At 44.6% G+C, this 19,557-nt stretch overlaps 1 protein-coding gene across 1 annotated transcript in view; it reads left to right on the top strand.

Moving 5' to 3' along the window:
• LOC138283277 (embryonic protein UVS.2-like) overlaps nt 1-19,557 on the top strand; it is an 88,282-nt gene that overhangs the window by 54,096 nt on the left and 14,629 nt on the right. Inside the window, 4 exon segments of the mRNA XM_069221299.1 lie at nt 130-245; nt 1,613-1,838; nt 3,562-3,680; nt 6,464-6,686. Of these exon segments, the coding sequence (XP_069077400.1) occupies nt 130-245; nt 1,613-1,838; nt 3,562-3,680; nt 6,464-6,686 (684 nt within the window).

The following is a 19,557-nucleotide window of genomic DNA, read 5'->3' as shown; positions in this document are numbered from 1 at the left end:
CAGGTCCTACCACACACAAGGCCAGCTTCCTTCAAGGGGTGGGTGAGAAGGGCCAGAGCTTTCATCAGTACAGTAGTGGTCATGTCTAGCGTACATTTGTCCTGAGTCTTTTCAATTTCTTTGTTTCAGATGTGTGCAGCTCTCTCCTCTCCAGCCTGACCGGCACCCTGAGGTCTTCCAATAACCCTTCCTCGTATCCAAACAACGCCAACTGTGTCTACATGATCCGAGTGCCTTCTGATAAGGTAAATCTTCGAAGGGAAGCAGATGAAGACAGTCAACCTTTCATGCTGTGAGAGAGCTCATCCACCAGGGGTTGGGGCTTAAAGTAGCGCACTAGGTTAGGGGCTGCCTTAGTGATCAGTAGTGTAGGCTGCTTCTGAAGGAGATGGAGTGGTCAGTGGACACCCGCAGCAAGGATCAGCCCTGTTAATGTTCGCTTCAGTCATCTCATTGCCACATCTCCAGATGTTTTGTATTGAGCCCACAGTTAGATGGTGCTAAGGTCTTCAATAGCATTGTGAAATGGCCCAAGGATTCAAAAATGTGTAGGAACACAGGGAGCTTCATTCGACGTACAGGCACAGGGAGGGAACCACGGGCCAGCTGCTATGGCAGGAAATCGCTGCGCAGAAACCTGTAAATAGAACACCAGTTCCAAAGAGGAAGAAGTGCAAAGCCAAGAGGATCCTATACACTCCCACCAGAGAGAAGCGGCAATGCAGGCAAGGCTCCAGAAAACTTGAAACAAGGGTCTCCAGGTAGCAACTAAGTCTAAGTCAACTAAAAAAGTGGGCGTCAAAAAGAGCCCCCCCTCATATTGGAGAATATCAGGGGAATGTAGCAGTGCAAAAAGGAGGCTACGAAGAAGGAGAAGACATGGGTTTGTACCCCTAATGCACCAGTCCTTTCTCTGATTACATTTCCGTGGCCTCTCCAAGAACACTCCTGTCCAAAAGGGCCAAAGCAGGTTTATCTTCAGAAGTGCCCCAACATTGTGGGGTCTTCTCCACAAACCCACTGCAGAGCGAGTTCTGCTGTGTATTCTGTTGTTGGTATCATCCAAGTCCTCACACCAATTTTCATAGGTCTATGGTGATGATGGAGAGCCATGAGATGGACCATGCAATCAATAATTTGGGTGCAACAGTAGACTACAGGAAGCACCTTCATTTCAATAGGGAGGAAAGTCTTGATGAGCCATTTGAGAGGACGCAGATTCAGAGACAGCATAAAGATGACCTTTAAAACAAACAGAGAGTTGGGGGTATTTACAAATCCAGCAAGTTGGAGTGAGGGCCGAGAAGCAAAAATCCAGAAACAGAGCAAGCAATTGAATTAAAAGAACTTGCCGTAAGAGAGAGCAGATTCCTCTGAAAGATGCAATAAAAGCATACTCCAAATGTGGTCTGAGATTAAAAGTAACCCATAGAGCTCGAGTACTGGCTATCCAGAAATTCCACATTGTCCATCAGTGTCTACTTTTCTGTGCATCAATTTTACAAAAAGAGGACATTTGATTACAAAAAGACACTTTGTTGTAGGTTGTGGTGAAGGAATGCTCCGCACAGTACAGAGGCTATACCTCTAATTTTTGGCTCTTCGTTTTCAGATTCTTCTGCGTTTCGATGCCTTCGATCTCCAGTCCTCACCAAACTGCGCCTTCGACTACCTCACAATTTACGATGGCAACAATAAGTTAGCTCCGGTCTTACTCAGCAAAGCATGTGGCTCCGGACAGCTCCAACCCTTCATCTCTTCCGGAAATGAAATGCTGCTGGAGTTTGTGAAGGATGGCTCTATCACTGCCAGTGGGTTCAAGGCCTCCTATAGCAATGGTACGGTCGTTGCGCGCTCAGACAGAGGAGTGAGTTTGCCGAGGCCTCATACTGCAATGGTATGGTCCTTGGTTGGGCCGCTCTCAGACAGAGGAGGGAGGACTCAATGGCCTCCTACAGCAATGGTATGGTCCTTGTGTTCTCAGACAGAGGAGGGAGGTTGCAGGAGCCTTCTACAGCAATGGTATGGTCCTTGGTGTTGGCTGCTCTCAGACAGTGGAGGAACGTCTCAAAGGCCTCCTATACCAATGGTACAGTCCTTGGTGTTGGGCCGCTCTCAGAGAGAGGAGGGAGGACTCAATTTGCAAGCAATAGTACGGTCCTTGCGCTCTCAGACAGAGGAGGGAGATTGCAGGAGCTTTTTACAGCAATGGTATGGTCCTTGGTGTTGGGCTCCTCTCAGACAGTGGGGGGAGGACTCAAAGGCCTCCTACAGCAATGGTACGGTCCTTGGTGTCAGGCCTCTCTCAGACAGGAGAAGGAGGACCAAATGGCCTCCTACAGTAATGGGATGGTCCTTGGTGCCGGGCCACTCTCAGATGGGGGAAGGAGGTAGCAATGGACTCTGGTTAGGACCTGAGAATATAGGCTTCGCAGGGTATCTGTGAAGATGTTAACATTAGAGTCACTCCCTGTAACTGCAGGATGTGTTCATTTCTTAGAGACCATAAGCATCTAACTGCAGCATACCGAAGGATATTGCTAACTGTGATGGCCACCAGTGTCTGTGATTAATTATTTTGAAATGCGTGCATGAAGCCCAAAATGCCTCCTGGGCAACAGGGCCGGATCATAGAACTAATACTCTTGACATTGGGGGAAATTGTTTAGTGTTATGTATGCTGGGTTCACAGCAGTTAAAAAGCATCTCTATTAAAGGTCTGATTTAATAGGCCATAGCATAATTTTTTTTGACGCTAAGGCAGTGCTAAAGTAGCTTTTTACATGCACCATATTTACAAAGTGGATGTATTGCACCACGTTTTAAACCCTTGCGCCACACTATGCCTGCGCCAGGCATAATGTATGCCAGGGGGGCATTCTCCCATTAGGGGGGCTGAAAAAATGGCTCAAGGAAATCCAAGAGATTTCCTTGCCCCATTTTTTTCAGCACTTTTAACGCCTGCTCAGATAAGGCATTAAAAGGGGGAATGGCATTGAATACAATGGGCCCCTACGTACTATGTAGGAGTAGCGCCAACATTTTGCCGCTACTTCTGCAGAGTACCTCAATAGAGTCAGGAATTCTGATGCTATTGCCCCCTATCCTATGGCATGGCATGGTGCACCGTATTTTAAATAGGGCGCACACTTGGTGGCAGTAGGGAGGTGCTTAGGGGCCTACAAAAAGTGTCACAACACTGAGTGCAGCGCCACTTTTCTTAAATCAGCCCCTAAGCTAAGCTACGATCAAACTGTGGGGAAAACTGGACTTGTGCATTGTGACAGGATTTACTGATACAAAATCACAGGTGTGGATCTTTGTGTGTGTATGTATGTGTGTGTGTCTGTTTTCTTGTGTATCTACCAATGTACATGAGATGACTGAGGAAGACAGCCCTGGGACATTGGAGAGGACAAGCATTTTTCATTCTGGTGTTGGCAACCAATGGCCTGCGACATGCTGCAGCTGAGCTGGAGTTTTGTGTATAGAGTGCATGCATATCTATTGGTCCTTTATGCTGCTGAGTATTTTAACCTGATGCTTCCATTTATTTTACAGTAAAATGCGGCGGCATGTTTACCAGCTCCCCTGGCACCGTCTCCTCCCCGTACTTCCCCAATAGTTATGGTTCCAGTATGGACTGCGACTTCTACATAAGGGCTCCAGTTGGATACAAGGTAAGTGATGGAATGACCCAATGGGGCATATTTACAAGCCCCTAGCTTCACTGGAGCGTCACTTTTTGTGACTCTCCGGTGGCACTGTGCACTGCGTCATATTTACAGGGCAGCTCTAAGCCAATTTTTGTGGCTCAAGGCCACCTTGTAAATACGGCCCTTTCACATGCAGCACTTTGCATGGAAGGGTGTGCAATAGGTGTTGCTGTGGGCGTTGCATAGCAACACCCACCACGTTTTGACGCTGCCCCAGATTTAGAAGAAATCATAAATCTGTGGCTGCACCAAAATCTAACGCCACCCCAGGGGAGGCATTAGCATGGTGCAACGAGGAGAAATGCTTTCATTTCTCCCCGTTTTTTGTTCTTTCTATGTGTGCTGCATCCTGAGCAAATCGCCACTGAAGGCTGTTTTTGTACAGGAAGGTATCACTTTCTGCACAAAAACAATCTCTCCCGCAATGCAGCCATCTTTGCACAATGGCGCAAGGATGGCTGGGTTGGCCCTAGGCAGCTAATTTAGCACCGGCACAGGGGGAAACAGGGATGCGCCATAGTTTTGTAAATATGACGCATCCCTGCGTTTCAGAACTGGTGCGGCTTTGTAAATATGCCCCCATGTCTCGAACCCACTGTGAATGAGTACACAAGAACAGTGGATTCTGGAAACATGAATGCTGTTCAAGAATCTTTGGCAGAGATAGCAGCAGGGCATCATGTCTCACAGTCCCTACACCACAAATGTGTATGTCATGTGTGATTGACTAATCCAGTGCTCTTCCAGAGCCACCTTAGGTGGACTGATCCTACCGTGCACTGTAGCATAATAATCCAAAAGCTGTCATGTGTCTTTCAACTGGTGAAGACTCTTTTTTTAATTACAAAGTGGGCCAAAACGTTTCAAAGATTAAGGCCCTGATTTATACTTTTTTTGCGCTGCATTAACGTCATTTTTAGACGCAAAAGTGCCGTAAACTTACAAAATACAATTGTAATTTGTAAGTTTGCGCCCCTTTTGCGTCAAAAAATGACGATAATGCTGTGCACAAAAAGTACAAATCAGAACCTTAATTGCTACATCCTGTGAATATTTCCACTTCTCAGTGTCTTCTCATGTCTAGTCACCAACGTGGATGTGTAGCTGTCACCATATTATGAGTTTTCCAGAACTATCAATGGCATCAATATATTGCAAGGTATAGCTAAAGGAGATGTAACACCGACACATCGTTCTTTTGCTATTAAACTGCATTGGAAGGATGAACCATGTTTCATTACCTAATTCAGAGTAGGTTTTGCTTGAGGATTGGAATAAATACTCATGCGAGCTCATTAATATGAAGGATTTGGGGTTCTCACTTGCTCCCTCTGCTGGGTATCTGGGCACATTCATGTCAGTTTCCAGAGTAGGAGTTAGAGTGGAGCCATTGCCACACCCAGCATTTCCACTCACACCAGTGCGTGGTACCTCTTAGTGTTGGATTTTGTGTTTTTATTGTGTGCTCTCTCTCTCCCATGTGTGGACAGGGAGCGGGCACCACTACTGCACAATGCTTGGACAACTGGTCATTTTACTATCTCTTGATAAGAGACGGTAAACTTATTATGCACAGTTATTAGATACCGTAGCACACATTAATCCATTTTAAAACGGCTAAAGCAAAATTCCATCAAACATTCCAAAACATAAATAGTAAAATTCGAAATATTACAATTATAGCAATTGAGTGTGGCTTAGATTAAAAGGGAATTAAGTAAGGTGCCTGTAAGCTTAAACCGACATCACCTCACAGTTGTCCAATTTTTTGTAGCAAACTTTAGAAATGTGGTAAAATGCCAGTTTAAAGTGATGTCTGATGCCTTAAAGCATGCAATCGCGGCCTGCAGCACCTACCACTCTGGATGAAAGGTGCTCCTAAGAGTGTCCTCCTCTCATTCATCAGACACGGCATCCGCAAGTCATGTGATCAATGCTTTCCTCCTTGGTTTTACACAACCTGCTGCAAGCTATTGTATTTTCCAAAGCCAGGGCAGTGTCCTAGAAGGAATGCCTAAGGTTCTCTAATAGAGTGCGCTTCTAAATGCCTGGACCACCCGGCCTCCCGATAAGGCTGGGATTTAAGGGTTTCATAGTCATTTAGGACATTTCTTCACACAAAACCTACCATACCACATGACTCCTGTCATATAAAAGGGTCCCTGGGCGTGGCCATTGCACCCAGTGCCATGTAGGGGGGGCTCATTTCAGGGCCCCCAATGGCGCTTAAAAAAATAATACAAAACACTTACCTCTACATACCTATACTTACCTGAGATGGGGGCCCCCATCCTCCGCTGTACCTCTGGTGTGGGTGGGGGTGCCCTGGGGCCTGGGGAGGGCAACTGTGGGCTCTTTCCATGGTGTTCCACCATGGAAGTAGACCCACAGGTCCCCTAACGCCTGCCCTGACCCAGGCGTTAAATAATGGCGCTAAGCATTCTTATCGCCTTTAGGCCCGCCTCCTTCCTGTGCACCATTTTTGCGCGGGAGGATAAATAAGGCGCTAGGGCCTTAGAGTCCTTTTTTGGGCGGGAACGCGGCAAGGTAAGTTCACGCATCCAAAAATTGACTTTAACTCCAATATTTTGTCTAGCACCAAATATAAATATGGAGTTAAGTTTGCGCTAATTAGCGTCCAAAAAATTTACGCTAATTCAGCGCAAACAGGGTATAAATATGCCCCTTAGAGAGACAGCAATAGCAAATTCTACTTTCTGCTAAACAGATACTTTATTGCACCACAGGTCTCATTGACGTTCACCTCCTTCACTGTGGAGAATGATGGTAAATGTGCCTTTGACTATTTGTCAATTTTCAATGGTGCCAAGACCACCTCCCCATTTGTGGGTAAATACTGCGGATATAATCTAGTCCCTCTAGTGACCTCGACCGGGAACTCCCTGCTGCTCCAGTTCCACAGCGATGATACGATGAACCTAAAGGGATTCTAGGCCACCTACACCTTTGGTAAGTTTGCCTCCATTAAATTAATTAACTGCACTTAATCCATTAAAACTATGCAGAATTAGCATTTTGAATCCACAAGAGCTCTGGATGAGTTATTTGGGAGTTCATGAGTCTAAGTTGGGGTACCGTAGTAAGGCTTCATCTAAAAATTAGCCCTCTAGGGCACTGACCATTCTTCCGTAGATGCCCATAGAGCATGGATAGCCTATGTTGCTAACTCTACCTCTAGATCACTGCGTCATCCTCCAGTGAGGGCCTAGGAGGTTTACTAACACAGACAATGTGTAAAGAAACAATATGTGCCTGTTCACAGGGCTCCCAAGAACCTCCCATATCCCTCCAACTCTCATCAGGACCTCACTATCAACCCTCAGATAACAAAGCCATGCTCAAGGCCTAGCATCCTGAGGCTGGGGCAAGCAGTGAGACTGCTGTAGAAGTGACATCAAGTGAAGAACAGGAAGGACGAGGTCTGTAGGATCAGGGGAGATGTTTGCTTCTACATTTCATGTATCTGCTTCACCCACCCACGCCTCCATACCAGTCCTCCTCTGTTGAAGAGAAAATGCTAACAAACTATGCAAAGCTGGGCCCATCTATCCGCCAAATAGTAAAGTTGGGTTATTTTGAACAACAACATAATATGCAACTACTCACCACTGAAACTCATTATTAGCGAATTTACACCATATTATTTCATGGTGGGTGACCTGAGATCCTGACTGTACAGTTGGTAAACATTGCACACTCAGTAACGCACGTGTTTTCTCATCTTTACTTTCAGTGAAAGGGTAGCATGGGAGCAACTGGTGTGACACGTTCACAGAAGGTCACGTCTCCGGAAGTACATCTGTTCCATGGAAGGATGAGATGGAAAGTTCCACTGCTGCATTTGGTTAGATGCTGAGGGGCTTGAGCACCTGACTTCCTACTTCTGGAAGTGCGTATTGCACTGTTCGCTCTTGTTCTCAGAAGATTTTAGTTCACAATATATCTGATGTTGGAGCTCTGAGATTGTGAAATGAACCGATTGTGAAATGAAATAAAGATGTAAAAATAAAGTCCGACGTATTTGGTGTTGTTGCACAAATTCCATTTTCACAGAATGTCGTAGTTTGGACTCTTGCTCTGGGCAAGACTGCTGGTTTAAGGATGACAGTACTTTTGTTTGTAGGCAACTACGCCTTTTCTACAAGTCGCAACTGTTGTCCAAACCTCAACTGCTCACAAGCAGCACCTCACCAGAAACACAATAGTAAAAGGTGATTTGTGGCAGCCTTTACGCATGGACTCGAGAATAAAACATCTCAGGGAGTGTCGTGGTTAAACGGAGATTACCCCTTTCTCACAGATATATCATGTCTCATACAAACACAGGCAATGACAAAGATGCAGTGAAGTTTCAATAGTTTTTATTTAACATAACTGCAATTTGCGATAAGTAGCATGGGCTGCAATGATTAGGATAATTAATAATGCAAGAAACAGAATTGTGAAGATGAGAGTCATTATTACAAAGACCCCACCATCTTGCAATGCATAGAAAAGATATATGAGATGTAGTATGCCCTAATACCCTAATGTGGAAGGCCTAAGCTCCTACCTAAAGGAGAGCTGGGTTCGCTAAACCTAATCTGCCAATGCCATGTCCATGAGAGGAGCCCCCAACCCTCGTTACCTTGGAATGAGGTCTCTATCTCAGACTCCGCAGGGAAACGAAGACTGGGTCAGCGTCAAGACGACGTGCAGCATCGGTATCAGCGATGGTGGCGATGCCCTCTGGTCAGAATCCCTCTGATTATCTGTCTAAAGTGCAATATATTTATACAGATCCACAAGGACCCCTAACGTAGGTGTGTTACCAAACAATAGATAACAGACATGCTTGGGACGGCAATTAATATAAACAATCCCTCGAAAGTATAGAGAGGGAAAATCCCTAAGTGTGAACACCTACTGTTTGTTTGTCTTTGTTGCTTGATCTTGATGCCTGAGCGCGGTGACACTGATAATGTAATTCATAACAAGTGGCCTAACTATAAACAAGGCAGCCAGAATTAAATAATTAAATGGGCTAAGACAGATCAAGCTAAGTAGGTTAAAAGTCACTAGGTGATGGGGGCACGAGTCCGAGAGGCTAAGCTAACTCCTGTTATCCCATTAAAACAAACTAGGATTCACTACACCCTCCCCATTGCCGTAACAAGTATGACGAAGGTACAGGGACCCAAACACTAAAATTGCTCAGAACTAAAAGCTAAAGGCATAAAAACAAGCTAAAAAAAATGTGTTAAAAAGATATTGAAAACAAAATCTGCTAAAACACATACAGAGATGTTGATGTCAACCATGACAAGCACAGCGTGCCAAAACAAGTTAATGTAAATGCATACTTTTGAGTCGGGAATGGCAAGTCAATCCATCATATTATTTGCTGTACGCATGATCTTGAAGAGTGTCATCGAAGTCACCAACCAAGGACCTAAAAAATGAGTCAACATCATCTGATGTCAAATCGAGTGCTGGGCAGACAAAGGGATCCACAGAGCAGTACTGAGCAGTATTTCCTGGTGTAACGTTATCCGTTGCAGTGTCCTCATCCGCGGTAGATCTCAAAACGGAAGGCTCATAGGTGGCCTCGCGGAACAACCTCAGTCTCAAGGGGCATGACCGTGTATGAACCCTCATCGGGGACATCAGCAGTTCGTGGTCCACAGGAGATGTCGGTGCAACAGCAAGACAGACAATAGGCAGATGTTCAAAGAGACACCATATGCAGCGGAAGACTGGTTGTACGCACCAGAAAAGGGGCCGAAATGACAATGACCAGTCATGCTCCAATTCCACCAGCAAGGGTGCACCAAAGATCTGAACCATGTGCTCACGGCACAGTGGAGTTGGTGGGAGCTGCTCCATTGCTCTGTGAAGCTGGAAAGAAACAACCACTGCGAATCAGAAGAAATAGCAGTAGTAGTCTGCCAATCAAAGCCAAAATAATTGGAAAGCCACCAAACACACTTGAAAAGAGTGAATGGATGGCTGACGGGATGACTCCGAAGACAGTCTGGAAGATGGATACGAAACCAGACCCGACAGCCTTAAAGAAATGAACAATCCCAGTGGTGCTTGAAGCATTGAATATTCTGGGTACCAGTTCCCCAAAGTGCTTGGGTAAGTTGGTATTTAATAGGGATTGTATCTCGGCTGATGATCTCGCAATCTGGAGAGCATACGTCTCTTTTGCGGATGTCAATGCGACCTGTTTTTGAAACAATAGCGCCTTTAGCCTGCTCAGCTTGTCATAGTTCACATTAATAGTGTCTATGTGGGGCCACATGTCAGATACTTTTATCTCTCGTGTGGGGGGAAACAAAACATGCCCACAATACGTAATGACCTTCGAGACCGAGATTGCGTAGGCAATTGCTGGTCGCATGCAGCAACAGCTTTGATCGTTCAGTACCACATAACTTCCATTGGAAAGTACATGAAATACCGGGCGAATCAAAGGGACAGGGGTATCCTTCAACAAAGAAGCCAAATTTGCGACCCCTGCATTGCAAAGACCGTGAAGAGACACCTGCTTGCATATCGTGGAATGCCGAACAGCAGTCTCACATTCGCTTCCTCTAAGAAAGACCTCTGTTTCGCCGTTCAGACATTTGTAGTCAAAGGGCAACTCTCACTCTTCCTTAATATAGCTGGCTCCTAGTTGCTCGTACCTTCCCACTGCAAGATGTTTCAGGCAGCTCGAGAACCGAAAGGTCGAAATCGGTAAATTAATTATGCCATGTAAGAGCCAGATAGTTGAAGGACTCTCTGCTACCGTAAAGGGCAACCTATCTAATTTTTCTACACGAAGCATAGTGGAACTAGCCTCCCTTTTAGCCATTGTCTGTTGTTCCTTGGAAAAATTAAAAGCAGTGAAGAATTCACTCCCATTAATATACTTCCATGGAATGCGGCCGTTGTTCAGTGTCTGTAAAGTCCAACCCAGCTGCATGATGGAACGTAGCTGTGTTTGCCCATGATATAACCGGGACAAGTCTGTCTGAGTGATATCAATAGCAGACAACACTATATTCAATAGTGAATAAATCCTGTTGGACAGTGTATTCATGCCGTTGTCGACAACAGCTAATGCCTTTTCTAAATTTTCTTTATCCAATTGTCTTAAACGCGCAGCAGCCTAAATCTGGGAAAGTTTCCAAATTTAATTGTACATAGCATATAAAAACCTTTTTGAGCGCTGTTTCCTAGGACCCAACAGAAAATCCTGCAAGTCTACATCTTCAGAAAGAGTATTCAGGTGTTTCTTAACTGCGGCTAACGTGTTGGTCTGTACCCATTGCAGGCACAGCTTACCCACACTGTATGTCGTACCTATACCTGTATGTTGACCCGATACAAAGCAAGGGTCTGGCCTGTTAATTGAAAAAAACCCTGAAGAGTTCAAAAAACGTGCTTGACACTCATTAGTGTCAGTGGGCCATATTAACCACCCACCGGGACTGGAAAGTGAAGAATTGTAGTTACCACCCTTGACCATTGCATCTAGCTTGTCCTCGTGATATTAAGGAAGTATTGCCAATCTTTAAACCTTGCCAGAGTGGGAATACTGGGCGTGTTCAAGTCTTTAATGTTTGCTAACCCCAGACAGGATGTCTGCTGAATAGTGTCATTTAAGAAAATCATTTGCACAGGAATCAGGCATGCTCGAAATAAAGCCTCCCTACCCTGTATCTGCCAATCTTGTGTTCCCCGAACACTTTTCAAATCAATAGTGCTCTTCCAGTATTCGTAACCTTCAACTACGAGCTGGGAAACAAAGGGATCTGAATAAATCAGTGTTGTATCAGTTAGCAACATTTTCCTAACTTGTGCCGGAGGTATTTTAAAATAATACAACTCTGCTTTTCTTGTGTCATGCCCAGAAAAGTATGTAAATTTATCCCTATAGTACTTTGGGATCCCCACCGGTGGTGTAGAACACTGTTCCCACTGTGTGTAGTTTAATACTGGCCTGTATCTAGTGGCACGGTGTAGGTAGTAATGTCCCCAATTGTTATAGCAGAACATTTCTCCATAATTCATTGTATGGTCATGTACATCAACGCTTTCAAAAGCGGAATAGTCCTTCATTTCAGTTTGCATAGAGTCAACTGTTTGGACATCCCAATCATCAGAGACAACATCAGGTGTAATTACATCAGTCGTTGAAATTTTGAACACGTATGGTATTTGAATAATTTCAGTAGGCCCGTATATTTCGAATGGAACTTTGTCCCACACAATCCCATCAGAAATCGGTATTGCTGTAATATTTACACGGGACAAATCTCTTCGGACCTTATGTGAAGAATGATGTGGAGTTAAAACTTCATCAACAGGCTCCATAGAGGAGCGATCAGAAATATAGTGACCATTTATAAGCAAAAAGAAAACAGTCACAAAACCAATCCATAAAAATAATGCAAAAAATGTCAAACAGAACCATAAATAGTTCCATGGGTATTTCAAATGGTTATTTTTAAGCCATTAATACAGCTTACTTCTTTCTGAAACAATGTCAATCACAGTAGTGGATGAATCTGAAGAAAAATCATCAATGTCAATGAAATAGCCAGAGGCAGGGGCATATTTATACTCTGTTTGCGTCGAATGTGCGTCAAAAAGTTTCACGCACATTCAGCGCAAACCGTGCACCATATTTAAACTTTGATCCCCGAGCCGGCAGAGGTCAAAATCCCGCCGTGTGCATCATTTTCTGGATGCGGGAAACCGCCTTGCGTTAATGACATACAAGGTAGGCGTTCCCATCCCAAAAAAATGACTCAGACACCCGAGCGCCTTATTTATGCTACCGCACAAAAAATCCTGCACAGCCGGGAGGCGGAGTCGGAAAATGACGCACAACCCGATTTGCGTAAAAAATTAACGCCTGGGTCAGGGCAGGTGTTTAAATGGGGCAAACACACCTGTATTTAATGAAAACACACAGAAGCAACAGCAGAGCTCCAAAAGGAAGACATGGAGGTGCTTCTCATTCAGCGTACACGCAGACGCAGAGCACAGGACCAGCAACAGCAGCTTTCACAACACCAGCAGGGACCCCAAAGGCAACGCAGAAGGCAGGAGAGGATATTCCGCACCAGGACAACCTTCATGGCCTCAGGGAATATGACATCATCCAGAGGTACAGGTTGAACTGGCAAGCCATTCAGCAGCTGCTGCGCAACATTGAGCCTCAGTTGGCACCTAGCTTGCAGACACCCGCACCATCCCACCAGAAACCAAGCTGCTAGCTGTACTACACATGTTGGCAAGTGGCTCCTTTCAAACCACTGGCGCCCTGGTTGCTGGGATCTCACAGCCATCATTCTCCGCCTTCCTGCCCAAGGTTCTGGATGCCATCATCACACTCACACCCCGCCACATCTGCTTCCCCAACACACAGCAGAAACAGCAGGAGACAAAACAGGGGTTTTAACTCATTAATGGATTCCCACACGTCCTTAGTGTCATTGAATGCACACATGTACGCCTTGTGCCACCTGCTGCAACTGAACAGCTATACCGCAACAGGAAGCACACACACTCCATCAATGTGCAGGCCATTGTGAATCACCAGGGATTGATCACCAACATCGTGGCAAAGTATCCTGGGAGTGTACATGATTCATTCATCTTCTGTCACTGCACAATAAATCAACACTTCCAGGATGGACGATATGGAAATGGACTACTTGTTGGTAAGTACAGAAACCTACTTATATACACACTGCACAGCAACCCTCTAGGACAAACAACACATACACCACAACATCGACACGTGGACAGGAACACACTGAGGTTGTGACACCGCTAGGCCTGTTTGATATCCTCACCCAATGGGAGACACACCTAGGGACAAAGTACAGTTCCAAATAAAAACTGATGCCACTCCACAGACAGAAGGGAAAAATGTAAAACAACACAATGACAAACACATCGCCCAACTGGCATTACATCTGCAAAGATTAAACTTCAATAACACATCAATATCACCCAATCAAACACCCTTCAAATCAATATGTACTGTGTAAGGGGTGTGGAATGTTATTTGCTGCAGGTCAAACACCATGAGACACATATCATTATGATGAGTACAATAAAGGTCACATGCAATCATTGAGGCCGTTCCAATAACTCACATCACTCCTGCTCTCACATTGCCCACAAACCAAGAGGCAAGTGGACTGTGCAAAGAACACATCTTGATGGGACAATATGGAAGCTGCACATTCCTACACATACGCATTGTGACCAATTAACAGACACACAACAGATGTACTGCCATGCGGACCTTCTGAAACTCAAAACAACAACCTTTACAACCAAGTTAGCCAGCTGAACTAGACCATGTTCAGTAGTCTAGGTAGACGTTACAACCTGAGTCAGCTTGACAAGGGCAGAGAAATAGGTCTGCAGTGAACTTGTCACACATGTTAAATTAGTGTACAGTCAAATGTAAAGATGTCAGTGATCACAACGTATGGAGAATTTTGGCTAATTGTCACCTTGCAAAATGTAAGCGTCTCACTGATGGTTAAATTAATCTATTACGCATGTCAAAATGTATGGGATGTCCAGGGTACATAGATGCAAACGTGTTACCACCACTGTTGATTTGATTCTGTGTATGGAACTATCATCTCACCCCCAGTGAAGACACAGGGACACCTGTATCACAAGTCACAATGCAAGGGAGTACACACTGTACTGCAACTCTCAAAATATACTGCTGACATCCGGCCAGCAGCCAAACACTTGTTCAGCTAAGGAAACAACCCAATGCTGATGGTACATCCTAGAAGCCTAGGAATCGACACAATAACACAAACACAAATGAGTCACAGACAACAAAAGAGAACTACTGCCATGCAAGGTGATATTAATGGGGCAAGCTACATCAACATGATCTCAATCATTTTCTCTTTAAGCTGATCAGGGGTATGGGATCCAGCCATGGATTATGACCCCATTTCCCAACCCAAGCACTGCAGCAGAGCGCGCCTATAATGAGGCACATAGGAGGACACGCACCATAGTCGAGAGGACCTTTGGCATCCTGAAGTCAAGATTCAGGTGCCTCGACATCACTGGAGGCATCCTCCTATACTCACCAGAAATGGTCTGCAAGATCATTTTAACCTGTGCCATCCTGGACAACATTTGTGTACGAAGGAACATTTATCTATGAGAACCAGAGCCACAAATGCCTGAAGAGGAGGAAGAGGAGGATGCTGGCCATCAACATGAGGGGGACCAACCAAATACAACTGCAGGATTGCGTAGGCGCCAACATGTTGTCAACAATTTCTTTTGACTCAACTCACCATCACCACTGTTTTAACATCTGTAAATAAACACCTATAATAATCACCATATCATGGTCTGGGTAATCATTTTTGCTTACCTTTATCTCTAACTATCAGAATAAGAGTGCAGCCTCATGAAGCATTGCTGATATACTGATCAGGACACAGAAATTTCCAAAAACAATTGTGATGCGTATGAATCAACAGTCACATTCACACACACTGTAAATGACATATATCCTGTACATTTCACCTTTGAAGGGCAATAGCAGAGGACCACACCTATTTAACACATACATGTTGGCAACATGGTTCATTGCAGCATGTGGCACACAACTAAGACACCATCAGTCAATAATGGAACAAAAAGCATCATACATGAGGCAGTGGATGTGCAATTGCATTAGTAAAGGTAATGTATGACCAGACCCTTGACAGCAGTAACTGTTACATCACCTATCTTTGCAAGGACTATGTGTGACTAGAATTCCATATAAGCAGAAAATAGATAGCACAAGTTCCACAGCTATGACAAGCATTGCGCACATGACATTCCATGTACATGTCAGCCCATGTCTGAAGTCCTGACACACCCATGTTTCCGGTCTCACCCCACCTGTTTTAAGAGGTCCCTGGAATGGTAATATGTCCAGATAATCCCTCCTCTACACACACCCAGACTCACAATGTTAATCCAGTGTGCTTCACCCTTTAGTATGGTATGCCATAGTCCTTGTACTTCTGTCTGCATGGACATCAGGTTAAATAATGCAGTGGTTTGTAGTCTCTAAGCCCTGTTATCAACTGTAGGTTGCTTCCAATGTGAAAGGTACTGTTGGCCATTTGAACTTGAATCTCACCAACAGGACTTGTGAGAGACTGATGCAGCACACACCTGTGAGCACCTCCATGCAGACCAGCCATTTGAACATGCACTGCCCTTGCAGATGCTTGGAACAGCATAGAAGCTGCCATTTTATCGATTCAACTGTTATGCATTGCCATAAAAATCTGCTGTGTAACACAGCCCTTGGGTTAATGTGTCACCTTCCAAAACACAGGACAAACACAGTTTTCCATTTCAACTGTCTTGTTCCTCCTCTGACCAGTCTCAGTCAGACCACTGAGTATGTACCTTGTGAAATGTCTGGATCCTGATTGACCCTGCATCCTGTTAGCCTGACTGGCTCCTGTCTGTGCATTACCCTAAAGGTTCCTTCTGGCTACATTTGTATCATAGTTGCTTTCCCAACCCTCACATTCCTCCTGGGGTATTTTGTCAGGTGGGTCTACAATGCATACTCAAATACATTGTATATGTAATCTGTTTAATTATCGTACCATTGTTGGGAACTTGTCTCCAAATACCCAAATCATGACCTATCCCTTATCTGGGTCTCATGTATGCATGAGTGACGAATTGTGACAGTGTACCATGGCCGTATGCAGGGATTGGGTATGGTGCCTCCAGCAGAACCAGCAACGTCAGATAATGTGCATGAAAAGTCCACACGTTAGGACCCTGACAGTCCACACGCTGATTCACATTGCTCAGAACATATTGATGGGCCGTGCGTGGTGAATAGCTGCGAGAATAATTAGCACAGAGGCTATGATGTTCCCAGATGCAGTGGGAATTTTAGAGGCCAACCTGTTTTACCAATTTTGTGATGACACCTGCCAGTACAAGAATCCTGAGATATTATCTTACTCAGCACACAAAGGTTGTCCTGTTGACAGTCTCATAACACGTCTGCACGTTACAGGGTAGGACCATCTCCATGTGGGTTCTCAAATCCTCATTGGCTTTACTTCCATTGATCTCCGAAGGATACTTAGTAGATACAGGAATAGCCGCCACAGACTCATGACAAGACCTAGACGTAACTGTGACAACATAGACCCCTAAAAATATACAGGCTAAACATTGGCCCACACACATGAACCAGACACCTCTGTGCATTTGATCACTGGAAATATGTGGCCACGTGCTGCTTGGTCTGCTGGCCCTCCACTGCCACAGGAGAGTTGTGGCTCAGTTATATGACCTCAACTGTGGCGTGACATTACAAATGTGGTTTATCTTTGGCTCTCCGTGTCAGAAACACGGTACCCACTTAGTATGTACATGTGCCTGACTCATGGTGGGTTCACCAACAAGTGCCTAGGAAGCAGTATCCAAAATTCCAGGACATGTGATGGCAAAGTTTTGGACCATTGACATGAACAACCATCTGCTATCTATCCAGTGCATGCTTTGTCATGTGTGGTGTTTATGTTACCCAAAAAATAGAAAGTGCACACAGCAGTTGTTGCTACATGTATGACTAACACATGTCCTCTCTCATTTCCACTCTGACTTGCATCTGAGGGTTGGACACATCGACTCAACATGCATACAAGCATATTTGCTATAATGCATCTTGTGATGGTCACAAAGTGGGTCAACAACAATATTAGTAGCCAAAGCACACACATTGACCCATAGGCATTGAGTTATTGTACTTATGTGCGTCACCTTGCTATCCTCTCCTGACGCCAAACATGCCCAATTTGTGTAATACATGTATGTAGGCCACACGTTTGGCCATCTATTGCGTCAGTCAAATGTGAAAATCCTGTACATGAATTAGCTGATCATGGTCCACAGTAGTATAATGTGTCACATGTGCCCATACACCGTCATGCCCAAAGTGGGTGCAATCAGCCTATCTCAGTATTGTCACAACATTAAGATGTTAAAATGACCCAAACCCAGTTAATGCCTGAAATTGTGCCGCATACGTGTCAAAAAATGGCGCACATGCTTCTAAAAATGACACTTATGCCGGAAAAATGACGCATAATGCCCTGAAAGAACCATTGGCCCTGAGCGGTATCTTCCACAGTGTACCTCCGAAAATTGGTTAAGTTTGAAACAATTTTGACCCATATGGATGTGGGGTTAAATCTACTCCTGTGTGTCAATAAGACGTATCCGTCATAATATTTTGACGCATGACAATAAAAACGCACCACATTTTAGGCAGGAAGTGATGTAATGGGAAATCCTGTTTACACAATAGGTACAGAGGGTGTACTTTCACTTTGCAGTCTGTGATATTTCCTGACTGTGTGCCTCGATTTGTCTCTGTGCATTTAGTGAATTTGTCTCCAGTGTGGTCTTTTAATTGTCTTTTTGTGATTAAAAGCTGTCTGTGGTATCCTGTCTGAGTGTTTTTGTGGTCATTTGTTTTGTAAACAATTGTCTTTGTTTTGTTGGGAGTCTGTTGTGGGTAGTGTTAATTTGGGTATATTTGGGCTGTGTTAGTAGTTTTCAAAAAAAATTCCTGTCCTACATCCCCCCTATTCTTCTTTGTTCCCCTTTGTCCCCTATTTCTATTTTTGTACCATTATGTTGGGTAGGCCTCGTCTTGGCAGGATGGGAGAGGAGGAGCTGGGTGGGTTCATTTAGCTGGTGTGCCATTTCCTACCCCTGATGATTGAGGCAGGTGGGCATGTGATCCAGGGGTATCACACTGAGGCACGGAGGCACCGGTGGGCAAAGGTGTTGCATCATCTGCAGAGAATATACAACACACCAAGAAACGATCATCAGCTGAAGCACCACTGGGCTGACCTTGTCTTCAGGGAGCAAGATCTGCTGGACCACCTGGGGATTGTGATTGGTGGCCCTGTTGGTGAGTACAAATCATGTTAATGTGCACGTTTAAATGCTCTGTAGTGACATTAGCTGATTTTTACAATATCTGCTGGCAATTTTGTTGAGCGTGTGGAATGCTAGTGAAACATACAGGGCCATATTTCTACTTTGTTAAGGACCATAATTGCGAGCTGTATGGAAGCAAGAGCTCCGCATACGTACTGAATACATTTGTATTTAGTAAGTTAGCACCGCCTTTGTGTCAAACAGCAACACAAATCAGGTGCAAAATATGTATAGATATAGGCCACAGTTGCCTGTGAGGTATGGAATTTTCCGACACATTACCGTCATTTGTTGACGCAACAGCTAGACTAACTTTATAAACACAACAGGAGCCTGAAAATTAGTGCAGGCTTCACATCAATTGATGATAGCAATGTGGCGCAAACATATGTCTCATGTGTGTTCGGTGAGTGTGTAAGGAAACCGATCATGAAAATCCCGAAAACATTAGGAATTATTGTGCCCTCCTTCATTTCGGATACATGTATGATCTGGATTTGGACACGTAGGTAACAAGTTCTAGCTGCGCTTAGCTAACATCTTAGACTGGTATTTGGAGTTTGTAGTGCTACTTTTAAAATAGGGATGGCTGGCAAAAGGTACGCACATGGGTTCATATCTCTATGGTTGGTGCAACTCATCATAGCTGTACCACATCAAATGATGAAACTGATACAAATTAAGGGCTAACAAATGTCCCTGGCCCTCTGTACATTGTACATGTGTCATAAATTGGTCATAGTCACAATGGCTGGTTGACTGGTAATGCAGTCCTCACGGAAAGTGGCTTTGGATGTCTCTC

This window comes from Pleurodeles waltl, chromosome 3_1, assembly GCF_031143425.1.
Source record: "Pleurodeles waltl isolate 20211129_DDA chromosome 3_1, aPleWal1.hap1.20221129, whole genome shotgun sequence".
Lineage (NCBI taxonomy): Eukaryota > Metazoa > Chordata > Amphibia > Caudata > Salamandridae > Pleurodeles > Pleurodeles waltl.
Note: the sequence above shows the minus strand (reverse complement) of the source record. Positions and strands in the feature narration are given on the sequence as shown.